Raw genomic sequence first — 13,822 nt, 5'->3', positions numbered from 1 at the left:
ATATATATATATATTCTTTTATACAAATAGGAGGATCAGAGAATTCCTATTCATGTTACAATAAATTCAACAGTAAAATAATTATCGTAGTATGAACAGTAGCATTATTACTGTAGCACAATGGAATATTGTAGTAATTTTCAAAAAAAATATGAGATACTGTAGCAATTCGAGGAACTTGTTGCTGGTATAAACAGTAACTCTATTAATATAGTACATGAAAATACTGTAGCATTTTCAAAATACGAGATGCTGTAACACTTCAAAAACTTACTGTAGCGATTAAGAAACATGATTGTAATAGCATGAAAAAATTTATGGTCGTGCTTTGCAAAGCACGGACCGCAAACTAGTATATATTAAAGCTAAAGTAACTTGTACTGTGCATTTGCATTGTTCATCTGCTTATTTGCTTTTAAACCCATCTACTTTTTTGTCCCACCTATGAGCCCGAAATTCTACACCCTTTTACCTTTAAATCCACGCACGTCCTAACCAGTCTGGACTCAATTGTATTCCAAGGCCAAACTTTACTCTCACTGACTTTAAAACCCACCAACTTTTAGCTTTATATTATTATAAGGCAAAAGTTTTCTCTGTTTTTAAATAAATCGATATGCTACCACTAGTCTTCAAAGTAAATTTTACCTATTAACAAAAAAAGTTTATTTACTTTTGAACCTACCTGCTTCTAAAGAACGGTATCCTATCTTTTTTGGTCCATGAAAATAAATTTCATTATCATGATCATTAATAGCGTATACAAACAATCTCAGGTATACCCGAGAATACCAAACCCTCAATTACGAAATATGCTCACATACGTATCACTCTCTAATACAATGTAGATATCCACTGGTGCTCTCTATGCAAATCAAAACATTGGAAAAATTCTTCTCTTAAAACCAATATGCATCATTTGATCGCGCTCAAACCTAAGAGCATATACAATTGTAGCTAAGACAAGCTTTTTAACATCCTTTATAAAAGAGGGTCTAGCCGAGTTGGTAAGCTGTCTTTGAGTAGTACTTTAAGCTCTCAGGTTCGACTCTCCTAAGGAACACCCACGTGAATTTAAATTCGTAGAATACTCAAAGTCGTGTGTTTGTGAGGTTGTGGGTGGGGGGCTACCTCTTAGCCATGCTTGAGTATTCACTTCCATTCTCATATAACACACGACAGTTTTGATGATTCAATCCCATTTTTCAGCAATCTATCTAATGTTAGCAATCTCTTATGCATAGCAATTAGCAAGCCAAAGAATAAAGGAATGCTTAGGAAAATTAAGTTTACCCCCACAAAGTGTTAACCAAGTGCACATGCGATTATGACTTTGTAGCTCACTGTAGATCAGAGAGGTCTTAAGATAACCATTAACATAGCAGCTCTGCAATTTTGCCCATCACATTATCAATTGACCCCCAAAGTTGAATTGTCATATCCCTGCATCTCAAGATCTTTTTCCATGCCCACGAGTTCCCATTTTTTTGCTTGCACCAGCCAAATATGTTGCCTTCTTAAGTGTTGCTCATGCACCCGTTTTATCCACAAGATGTCCTTCTTGATGTGTATATGCCAAATGAGCTTAAGAATACTAGCAGAATTCCAAGTAACCGCAGAAAAGTTACTCAACCCTCCATTCTTTTTATCAGCACACTCATCTGCAAGCTATAATTAAGTGAGATTGTAGTTGAATTACGAGCTAAGTTATCTAATAGAAAATTAAGTTCCCTTCAGGACAGTCAAGTGCATGACAAATATATGTCTTCTACTTGTCTCAGCACCCTGGAAAGAAAATTGCACTCTTGTTGGCATTATCAATCAAATACAGAGTGAAGATCAAATTCTTGAAAACATCTCTAAAGCCAAGATAATAATACCAAATCACCTCCATCATACATTAACATATCATCTGTAAATATTAAATGAGTAATCTTGAATTTCATGCATTTGGGATGAAACTTAAACGTGAGTTCATTCTACAATAACTTCAATAATCTGGACAATTACTCCAAGCTAATGACAAACAGATATGGGGACAAAGGATCACTCTGCCTATGTCCTCTTACACCAGAAAAAAAATGATTTTTTATCTATAAAGCAAAACATTATCTCTATTTAATTTTAAAACCACCCAATCCCAAAATCACTCTTAGAGGCACTTTTTGCCTATAGATCCAAAGATTCCCACATTCATTTTTTACCAACCACTTTCAAAAAGGGTTTTGTCTATAAACCCAAACGTTTACCCTCTCAATTGTTTATGGACCTGCCCATTTCCAAAATCACTCTTAGACCCAAAATATTCCACCTAGTTATTTTTAAACCAACTATCTAAATTTTTTGGAAGTTATATTATAGATAATGGCTATAGTTAATACTTTGTGACCTAAAACAAGTAAATAAAGGGTTTTTTTTTTGTGTGGTGGTGCGGTGGTGGGGTGGGCGGGGCGGGCGGGGGGGTTGCTATAAATCCAATGTTTCTATCGCTATTTATTTTCACCCAGCCACTTCCAATCTCTCTCTTGAACCTAATAAGATGTTCCACTGAGATATTACTAAACCTATGTTTCAGCAGTTTCAGTTTGGTAATGCGTTTTAATTTAATGAAACTTTTGACAGTTATGGGTGGATCAATTTGATTGAGCATCAAAGAAAGAAATGTTTACTTTGTGTAATTGATGACAAAATGTGCTGATATATAAACTAAGTGATCAAATCATGCATCTTCTTATCAGTTTCATTATTAATCAAATGCTCAAGCCGATATTTTTTTTTTTGACTTTTCCTACGTACGCTAATAACGCAGCATCGTGCCGATCAATTTTCCTTGTTTGTGGATGAAAATAGCAAAAACTTAATGGCTAGTTTTCCTTAACTTGTTCGAGCAAATATAGTAACTTCACATATTATAATGGCTATCATTATATTTTCTGCGTCGGTGCGTTTGGAGAAGAAAGAAAATTATCTAAATATCAAGAACTAAGCTTTATTAATTCCCCGAAAAAGAAAGGGAACAAAGAGAGCTAAAGTAGATTAATGAAGGAGAGAATAGAAATGATGAGTGCAATCTGCGTAGTTTGCTATTTTGTTAGAGGCATTTATTGTTGGATCTTTTAATTCTAAAAGATGAGAATTTCTAATTACTCATTAGTTTCTCTTTCTTTATTGAGCCCATCACTTTATGTACAAAAGTTTTCCTCCACATGGAAGCTGAATATGATTGCATATTATTATGTTGGTCTCTTCTGGCGCATGGATGTCATTTAAAAGAATTTTCTTTGTATATCCAAAATAGAGTTTAAGCATTTTTCTAGCTTTATTATTGTGTCAAGCTATATTAAAGAAGCCACCAAAGTAAGAAAAGGTTATGATGGAAATGATTTAATTTTTCTTTATCTCAACCAATTCATCAAACTTTATTTTAGACATTTAGAGTTCAGATCTCAATTTATTGAAGACTACAAAATTACCTCACACAATTACACAGTAGAATCTACTGTTATAAGAATAAGATTAGGAGTGGCTGGCCACAAAATTCTTCCTTCTCTCCAACTACCTCGACTTATTTTAATCCAAAGGTTCCACTATCTTTTCTTATTACATGACACAAATTTAAGACTAAATAATTTGGTTGATTTAGGGCATAACTTCCATAAGTCTCGGCTTTATGAGATTCAATTTTTTTTTCTTTTTATTTACGTCAAATCCAAATCCAAATCATTATCATTATTAGCCATTAACAAAAACGTCGTCATAATGGAGCCGCCAGCATCTCACTTGAATGTCATTTCATTTGCTAATTCATTACCTAGATAGGTGCTTAGCTATAAAAAAAATGTATAGCTAGCAGAGCTTTAACTGACAGCAATAATTGCTATGAAGATGGCTGAGGTCAATGGCCGACTATTATTATGTTTTCAGTAATAGATTCATTGTCAGCAAGAAGCATCTCGCAATTATGTGTGATTTTGACCCATATGACGTTTGAAAATTTTGATAATTTGTAAGCGGATGCACGGTGTAAAGTTAAACATTTTCCCGAAGACGAAAACAAAATATGAAGTTGGGTTGGAACTTGGGGCCTAGATGCAATTTTCCCTAAAAAACATGGCTCATAATATGAAATTGTATTAAAATGACGTGAACCTTTAGATCTAAAGTAATTCAACGATCAAAAAGCTGACGATCATTTGGTGCACGTTTAGCTTTGTTTCGTTCCTTACAACTGAAATTTTAGCCATTTGCATCTATTTGTTTTCGCTGCGTCGTATAAAGTCGCAGCCGCAGTTAAAATGCCTCCAATTGCAAATTTGGTCACAAATCACATTTGCAGCAAATACGGTTTAAGCTAGGTCTGCTTGCTATTAATTTTAACAAAATCCCTAAAAGAACTTTGATACCCCAAAACCAAGCAATTATAGCAACTGGCGTTTGACTGCGATCAAGCAAAACCGAACAACCCCTCTAAATTCAGCACCAACTCCTGTCCGGGGTTTTTCTATATATCATGGAATATCAAGTTGCACATCATCATCATCAAAGTGAAAGATAAAATATATCGGTGGGCTTAAAAAATGATTCTCGGTGACCATGTGATTCGGAACAACACCAAATGAGCGCACCCCTGTTAGGTTGGCTGCAAACATCCAGCCACGAAAAGACTCAATTTAAAGCGGTGCGCTGATTTCGACTACGCGCAGAAAATATGCTGCTTTTTCTTTTTTTTTGGTGATATATATCGTACTGCATTTACATACTAGTCAAAAAAATCATTGAACGGTACTAAATTGATAGAGAGATGGACCATATAACCTTTTGTTCACAATTGGTTCACAAATCTCCATGGTACAATTGAGCAAGATTCACTCAAGGCCAGCATATGTAGATATGGATTTGAACATCCATTGCCGCTACCATATCATATCCTGTATTTTACATGGGCATCCATCCTCGACATAAATCATACAATCATCTCATTCAAACAAATCGACGAATAACTAGCCATTGAATTCATTATGCCCGTCTGCAATAAGCCATCTTTTGTTCCATTTTCGGGCATGTATCCCATCCCATATACACTTCAACTTAATGTTTACTTCAAAGATAATAAGTAACATATCAAGTGCATTCTTGATCTTGATCATATTTCCACAACTTCAGCATGAGAATTCGCAAACAAGAGAATTACTAACTCACAATCCCCATTTTTTAACTTCTAATTTAAGCTACAGAGATAAGAGGAACGCCCAGAACCCGCGCATGGTCTCTCTAAGAAAGAGATCACTTTCTCATTGTACCTCTTGAAGACAATTTCCAATAAATAGGAGAATAGCAGCACAGAAGCAAACCTCAAATGCTTTTAAAAAAAAAGTTACATATCAAGCACAGAACTACTATAACCCTTCGCAAACAAGTAATTAGGCTCTTTAAGGTAAACTAATCCTCACATGATGTCAAAAATTGTAATAGAAAGATAAACCTCTAATAAATGATTGTGATATTATCTCTCAACTTGCATCATTATTTGGAGCATTTACCAGCTAATACCTCTGCAGATTAGGATGCTAAACCAACGATGCTAGTTAGTCGTATGAAGGTGGGTTCTGTGGTTATGCTACGCACATCCATCTTTCCCGCACACAACAGATCAATAACAGATAAAAGGTTTGTTTCATGAAGGAAGAAAAAACTATAGAGAGCTCTAAATAGGAAATCATATTAGAGAAGAAGAAGATATTTATTTTTTCAAATGGCAACTTTCCTTAGCCATTTGGTTATGTATATCAATTAATGCTACATTTGAAATAATTTTAACCTTAAATTGTCCATGTTTTTCCTCTTACTATCGCTTAAGATGCAAGGCTTCAAAGAATTAAGATTCACATTACAAGGTGAGTTTTCTACTAACAATGCATTTACATTGTGTCCAAGTTCTTTGTATTATAGTAACGTGGGGGACAAACTCTTAAGGAATTCAGTGGCTACATGAATACAATTTTGTATCATTTGTAATATAGTAACTTGAGGAGCAAACACTAGAGGATTCAGCGGATACACAAATACATATATGTATTTTCAGCATATCAAGCAGCGGTCCAACTCTATGTATTCTATATATTCCTATCCATTCCTCCTTTCAAGTCACTGCAAATATTCAACAAAGGAAAAAATAAAGGCTAGGTAAAAATGCGGTCTCACTAGCTATTCTAGGGCGTTATGCTTTAGTGGTTTCATTAGCTATTCTAAGGTGTTATCTTTAAATTCTCTCTTCCTTCATTCCTTTTACTTTACATAATTTTTAAATCTTTCTCTGTTAAAAAGGACTATTATGGCAAACCAAACTGAAAACAGGAAAATGGAGAAAGCTATACATGCAATAGATTTTTCTAGTCCAGATGTGATGTTGGAAAGGCCATCATCGCCTTTCATCCTTATGACCTATGTAGCACGGACACGGATCCGACACGGCCATCCGACACGCCGACACGAGGCAAATCCTAAAAAATACATAGGATACGTGTATTCGACACGTGTGTCCGACACGGACACGACACGACACGGCTTCATGTTATGCGTGTTCGTGCTTCATAGCTTATGACTAAACTAATAGCAATACTGTCAGGGTCTTTGGCGTACGAAAAAATATATGCTTAGTGAAGAAGATTCATGAGAGCTTTATGGTCAATAATCACATCTAGCTACTATTTTTTGCCATACATTAGCTAAGACAGCTTATTTGTTAGCAAAAAAAAGCTAGATTTGATCTGTATTCACAAACTTGATGACAAACAATTTGATGCAGGAGAAAATTATTACTCGTCAAGAGATGGTTAGCAGCATTAAATCTATTGTTGGGGATAATGATTTGCTGGTTTCTATCGTCAAAGCTGACAATACTAAGGTATGAATTCATGTCAAAATTTATCTGTTTCATCTTTCCAAATTTTTATTACTTGGGCAAGTGTCATTTGTTAGATGTTTAAGTAAATATTTAAATTAAGAATGTTTGAAAGGATAATAAAAACATACACTATATATATACTTTGACCAATAACAAATTTATGAAATATATAAGTAAACTTTGCATCAATGTAAGTTATTTTTTAAATATACGACATTGTCATAATGTGAATCTATCTCAGAGGAACATATGTTTATTTTGCTAGCAAGGTATTTATCATTAAGTTATAATGTACTCGTGATTGAATGTATTGTTTTCTTAAAAGAATCATCCATTTTATATTTCTAATACTGTTCAAAATATACTGTTTTCCCGTTTTGTAGTTAAAGGCGGCATCGGTGAAGGCTAAATCAGAATGATGCGGGGGATGATTGTTAACTGGCCGGTTCCTTCTCTCATCTGTTCAATCCACCCTTCATATATTGTCATGAAATTCAAACAATAACATGCCATGTTTTGAAACTACATGCACTACGACAAAAGATTTTAGATTTTAACATCACTGATAGCAGAAGATGGCAATTCATGAGCACAAAACAACGACAAGAGATTTTAGATTTTAACAGCACCCATAGCAGAAGATGGCAATTCATGAGCACAAAGTTAACCTAAAATGTATTAACCATTACATGTCTTACCTTAATTAGGGAGAAAGTGGTATAACAACAATACCACTAAAATAATGTGGAGCATTGCATGAGAAGCATTGAAATACAACCACCACTTTATGAAATAAAACTAAGATAATCAAATAGGGGCAAAAAATTCATCCCATGACAAGGGACTACATCACCGCAAGTAACATGTCTTATATAGGCAAACCTCAAACGAAATGCACCAATTATTGAAACCACAAACATCCCTAACAAAAGACAACAATACACCTAAACCCAATTCAAATTTACCACATCACAATGAAGGAAGAATTCTGACCTCAGTTGAGTGCGCCCGCTTTGGTTTGCCTAGCTAGCTTAGTCCATTCAGTATGGAAAGACCCAGGGCGATCAATCCTCTCATAAGTATGAGCTCCAAACAAGTCCCTCTGAGCCTGCACCAAATTTGCTGGAAGTCTCGCCCTCCGATAAGTATCAAAATATGACAAACTAGCACACATCCCAGGAGTACTAATCCCCGACTCAATCGCCAATCCTACAACTCTTCTCCAAGCTCCTTGTCTCTGCACCATCTCTCTAGCAAACTCTGGGTCCACAATCAAATTAGGAAGGGCCCGGTTCCTCTCATATGCCTTCTTGATCCTATCGAGAAACCTAGCTCTTATAATGCACCCACCTTTCCAAATCCTTGCGAGTTCTCCCAAATTAAGATTCCAACCCTTTTCTTCACTCTTCGCCCTTAGCAAGTTCATCCCTTGTGCATAACTGCATATTTTAGAAGCATATAATGCTTGTCTCACATCATCAATTAGCTTCTTCTTGTCAACTGATCTCAATTTAGGGGTTTCAATCCCCGCTTGATCGAGAATTCTTGCAGCGTTCTCTCTTTCTTCTTTTAAGCCACTAAGATAGCGGCCATCGAGAGATGCTGCGATTGTTGGGGCAGCGATTGAGAGCTCTGCTGCTTGTTGGACTGTCCATTTTCCAGTCCCCTTCATTCCGGTCTTGTCGAGGATCTTATCCACCAACTCACCTTCACCATGCTCATCCCTAACCTTGAAAATATCAGCTGTAATCTCGATCAAGAAGCTTTCAAGCTCCCCACTGTTCCACTGGGCAAAAATATCTGCCATTTCTTGGTTTGATAATCCACCGACAGTCTTCAACACATCATAAGCTTCTGAAATTAGCTGCATGTCACCATATTCGATGCCGTTATGGACCATCTTGACAAAGTTACCTGAGCCACCCTCGCCAATATAGGTCACGCATGGGCCATCATCGACCTGAAAGAGGCACAAATCCAGCACTAGAAATCAATATGGGGAGAAAGGAAGAAACCATAAATATGGTAAACAATGTGATTAATTTGCCAAGACAAGTAAACTGCTCTGAAAAGGCAAAAACAAGTATCAATGGATAATCTAGTTCTTGAAAAAAATAAATAAAGAAGAGGAAATACATAGAAAGGAAAGTATGAGAATTGCTAACAACTTTCATCTATGTCCATAAGTAAATGAAGCAAGTGATTGATATTTAGCCTCACATGATAATTGACCAAGACTCTTCATCTTTGATGAGCATATCAACATAGAAGAAATGTGCAGTATTACTTCATACAGTGCGCATAAAATAAGTAGAAGAAAATTATCAATCGTTGAGATAGCATGACAAGAATTCAACAATATTAAGCAAATTTCATAATCCAGAAAATATACAACCAATTTCCTATAAAATACACATTAAAACCGAAGAACATGAAGAGCTGGTCCATGAAAAAATAAGAGCAGAGCAGTTGAAAAACATTAGCAGCATAATGAACCTTTTCAAAACACTGAAAGTCAGATGATTCACCAAAAATAGGCACACGTGGTAGTACTTTTCATAATCTTGGTAATATCATAACATAAAAATTCAGAAAAGGAACCATCATCAAAACAAAAATGATAAAGAAACAAGAGATTCAGAAAAAATCTTGAGCATCTAGTTTTGAGTTTTTAAAAATACAGCTAATTTGAAATCTTAGAAACACACATATGCATATAGCTGCAGATAAACAAATGGAACCATTGTCAAATACAAACAACTATCGAAAAGGAAGATCTTTACTAAACTAGTAACATAGGCAGAAAAAGTACTAAAACAGATAGCAAAGGCATCACAAGTACAAGTAACAAGCACTCCCAACAACACCTAACAAAAGGTAATATATGGCTTAAAACCATTATTTCTTCTATATGACGACCCACTTTGTTAAATGGTTGTCCAAAACCCTTCCATTTAGAACATAAGTATCATATCCCAAATACTAAAACAGATAATAAATTATTAATAATAATAAAGTACAAGAAAACACGAACATCTACAATGAATCAATATATCAATTATGAATTCATCTTAAACCCAATCTTTAATTAAAAAAATTATAATATAGGTGTTTCCCATGAACAAGAGGTTGTTTTAACTCGATAACTCTACACAATATAAAATTCCAGCAAAAAATTTCTCATTTACCGTTAGAGACAGCTGATGAGTAACCAACTTGAAGAGGATCAGGATAACTAAATTTTCCAAAATAACTACTTACAATAATGTTTTTACAATAGACAGCTTATGAAATTAACTTGATATGACAAAAAAAGCTACAATGACCGCATTTGTCAAACCAATTTGGTTTTATTGCATAGAGATATGGGTGCTAACAGGTTAAACTTGGGTTCAGATTTGGGTCTAACCTACAAGATACACTTGCATCCCCACTGAATTTGGACCTAATTAAGGATCCAAGTCCACAAAATATCTAGGATCCACTTGAGGATCTAAAACTATCGGGTTTCGCTTTATGTAATAACTAATATTCAATGACTCTCTAATTCAGCAAGAATACCAATTATTTCTTCCTAAATATGATAATTTAAGGATTTTTACTAAGAATCTAGTAGGAAGGTTTTTCTTACTATATAAGTTTGTTCCCCTATATTTGGGAAATATATTTAAATGTGAGCAAATTTATACTTAAGAGGGTTTTGATCTTTAAGGATCCATATCTAAATTTATGGATCCATATCAAGATCCAATAACCTATCGGATATGACTAAAAGTTCCATACTCAAAGATTCAAGTCAGATTCAGATAAGGCCCTACTCCCGCCAAACGTTTTTAGAAAAGAAACAAAATTTTGCAAACATATATACAACCTTTAACAGCAAGAATCTAAAACATATTATGAAGACACATAATACTAATGTAGTGTACATGAGCAGTGATATTGGATTAAAGAAGAAGTTTGAGAATGACCAGCCATCTATATTATACACCTGCAATCTCTTAGAAAACAAAACAAATCCACAAAAACATTCTAAAAAGTTGCTGAAGTTGGCTAAAAACTTCTTTAAGAAATTTAGGCCTCAACTGCATTTTAAGATAGGCTTACATTATATCTAACAATAGATAAGTTGAGACTAATTTTTCATGAAAAATAGGTCTGCAAAACTAAAAGTAAACATATATTTGATTCCAACCTTAGATAGTATATATCCTTGATGTTGGGGTTTCACACAATTTGAGTCTTACTACCCAGAAAAATATTCAATGACAAGCAATTCGAATCCTCTCCACTACCAAAAGTATTTGGTAGTGCAGAGACTACTACTTTTACTTCCAACAGTCTAGCTCACTTCTATTTTTCACTTAGGGGCTGTTTGGTTTGTTTTTTAACTCGGTGGAAAAGTTTTACACCGCCTCCACATCAGATATTTCGTGGCCACGTATAGGATATAAGTTTTCCGTTGGTTTTTTTTCCTATCTTTGGTTCGCTAGAGTTGAAGAAGGGAAACTCGGTGAAAATCACCGCCACAGATTTTTTTTCTCTCCCCCAATTCCTTCCTCAACCTCGTGAAATCGACGAAAACTGCAGCCACGTCGGCTTTTTGCCATATAAACAAAAGTTTTCCCTTTTTCCATGCGAACCAAACACATGAAAAATAAATACATTGGTTTCCCACCATTTTTTTTTTGCGAACCAAAGCGAAACAATCTATTTCTTGGAAAAGTTTCGAAAACTCAAAACTTGTGTTTTTGTACATGGAAATGTATTTCCCTATATCTAGGAAACGAACCAAACAGCCCCTTAAGACAAATCAAAATTGTTCACAAAACAAATAGACAGTAAAAAATAAAAGTATTGGCCTCTCCCCTAATACCAATGAAAATAGCCTTCCTTTAATACCAAAATCTTAGCATCTCTTCTCAAACTTTCGAACAATAGATTCTACTAGGAAGTGGGAGCAATTCTAATCAAAAATTTAAGTTGAATGATTACAATAAAAAGATTTGAAATTTATACAGGATACCAAAGTTGCGATCTAAGAGAAGATATTCTTCACATTATTATAATCCTAATAAACTTGACGCTAACCTCATTATGCTTTCTCATTAAAAAGTAAGCACACATCTTATTCCAAACTTGTAAACTACATCCCTTCCCACTAGGTTTTTATACAATTGGGTCTTACTACTCAGAGAAATAGAATTAATAAAATTAGCTTCTATGGTAACAAAACCTAAGGTTCATTGGAGAACAATTCCGTGCAAAAAGTTTTAACTTTTCCAACATTTCCAATAAAAAAAAGTGGATGCAACATCCAAAAAAAATTCCTAAATAGAAAGTAATGCTCATTTATTATCACAATAAACTACTTTTTGTCAACTTTCTGCTTTCAATTTACTTTGCAGTAGAAAAAACGCCCATAATATCAAATAATTCTATCCCCAAATCAAAATTTGAAACCTAACCCAACTTCAATCTATTCAAACTTTACAAATAATAACTCCAATCAAAACATCCAAAATTTCGACACATTACCTGCGCCGCGATCTTGGAGAGTATGTCCTGCACATTATTATACGCCATCATGGATCCCCCGGGCATCAACGACGGCCCATTTCTCGCCCCATCCTCACCGCCGGAGACCCCCATCCCCAAATACAGCAACCCCTTCCCCTGCGCCTCCCTAATCCGCCTCTCGGTATTCTCGTACCACTCATTCCCCCCATCGATGATCGCATCCCCAGGCTCCATGAACTGAGTCAACGCCGCTATCGTCTGGTCAACGGGAGCTCCCGCCTTCACAAGAATCACAATAGATCTCGGCCGGGACAGCGAGAGCACGAAGTCCCGTGGGCTGTAGTGGCCCGTTAGCGGGAGGTTGCCCTCGACCTCAGCCCTGTGGACAGTTTCGTCGACTTTCTAGGTTTTGGTCCATGACGGCGAGGCCGGCGAGGCCGATGCGAGAGAGGGCGGCGGACTCCATGGGGATCTGATTCTAGGGTTAGGGTTAGGGTTCCGGAGATTTGGGGAGACTTTTGGGGGTTTCAGAAATGGCGGAGGGGCGGAGGGAGGTATTTGTTGTTTGCGGGGGCAGTCATCGTCGTTGAGTGTGTTGTTTGCAATTAGGGCCCTGTGTAAGTTTTTTGTTGCTACTTTTTTGTTTTTTGTTTTTTTTTCGTAGTGTTTTTAATTTGACAATATTTTTCATTGAATTAGTTTTCGAGAAATTTTTTTCCTTGTGGGTTTAGACAAAAACGTTAATAAACACTCATTGGTAAAAAGTGCGTCTAAGTTTCTAAATAATATTTATTTTTTTCTAAAAAATATTTAAACAATTATCCAATATTGATACTTACATGAATATCATACATTTTACTACTAACCATTTTAATAATAGATTTAAATATGAAATTGTTACTATAAATCAATCTAATAAAAAAAATTAAAAATAAGCATATTTGCTATCATATTAAATTAGAGGCCAAAGATATAACATGTTTAATGAAATTTTAATCAAATTATGGTATTGTTTTAAGTGATTAAGCTTGACATAGGAAATGGGAGCTCTAAAGTGTTTTTAGCAAATAAAGAAAGCTTGCTTACTAAAAAATATAGGTCTTTTCTGTAATTAAGGATTGTTTAGGAGGCAGTACTTCAAGTTGCAACCGAACTTTGTCCCCTCTAGAGTTGACGGACTCATCGAGGTAGCCAGAAGACAGAAAGGATTTGTTTATGTTTATTTATTTGTTATTTATTTATTTTATTGTATTTATATAAGTATGAAACTCGAGCAGAATTTACTGGGGACACTTGGAGATGGCGATCCCGTCGAAGCAACGAAGAGCCGGACAAAACGCAACGGAGTGTGCGGTTATTAGAGGTGAAAGCCTCTTGGCGGCCGGGAATGTATCATTT

The 13,822-nt window shown here is 35.3% G+C and overlaps 1 protein-coding gene and 1 pseudogene across 1 annotated transcript; one reads left to right on the top strand and one right to left on the bottom strand.

Moving 5' to 3' along the window:
- Positions 1-7,323, top strand: part of LOC109830965 — a 9,745-nt pseudogene extending 2,422 nt beyond the window's left edge.
- Positions 7,579-12,990, bottom strand: LOC109830565 (6-phosphogluconate dehydrogenase, decarboxylating 2, chloroplastic-like). The gene is given in 3 exon segments (XM_020397866.1): positions 7,579-8,864; positions 12,443-12,827; positions 12,829-12,990. Coding segments are annotated over 3 exon segments (1,413 nt in total). The 5' UTR covers positions 12,891-12,990; the 3' UTR covers positions 7,579-7,898.

Source organism: Asparagus officinalis, chromosome 2, assembly GCF_001876935.1.
Source record: "Asparagus officinalis chromosome 2, Aspof.V1, whole genome shotgun sequence".
Lineage (NCBI taxonomy): Eukaryota > Viridiplantae > Streptophyta > Magnoliopsida > Asparagales > Asparagaceae > Asparagus > Asparagus officinalis.
This window is presented reverse-complemented; position numbering and strand designations above follow the sequence as displayed.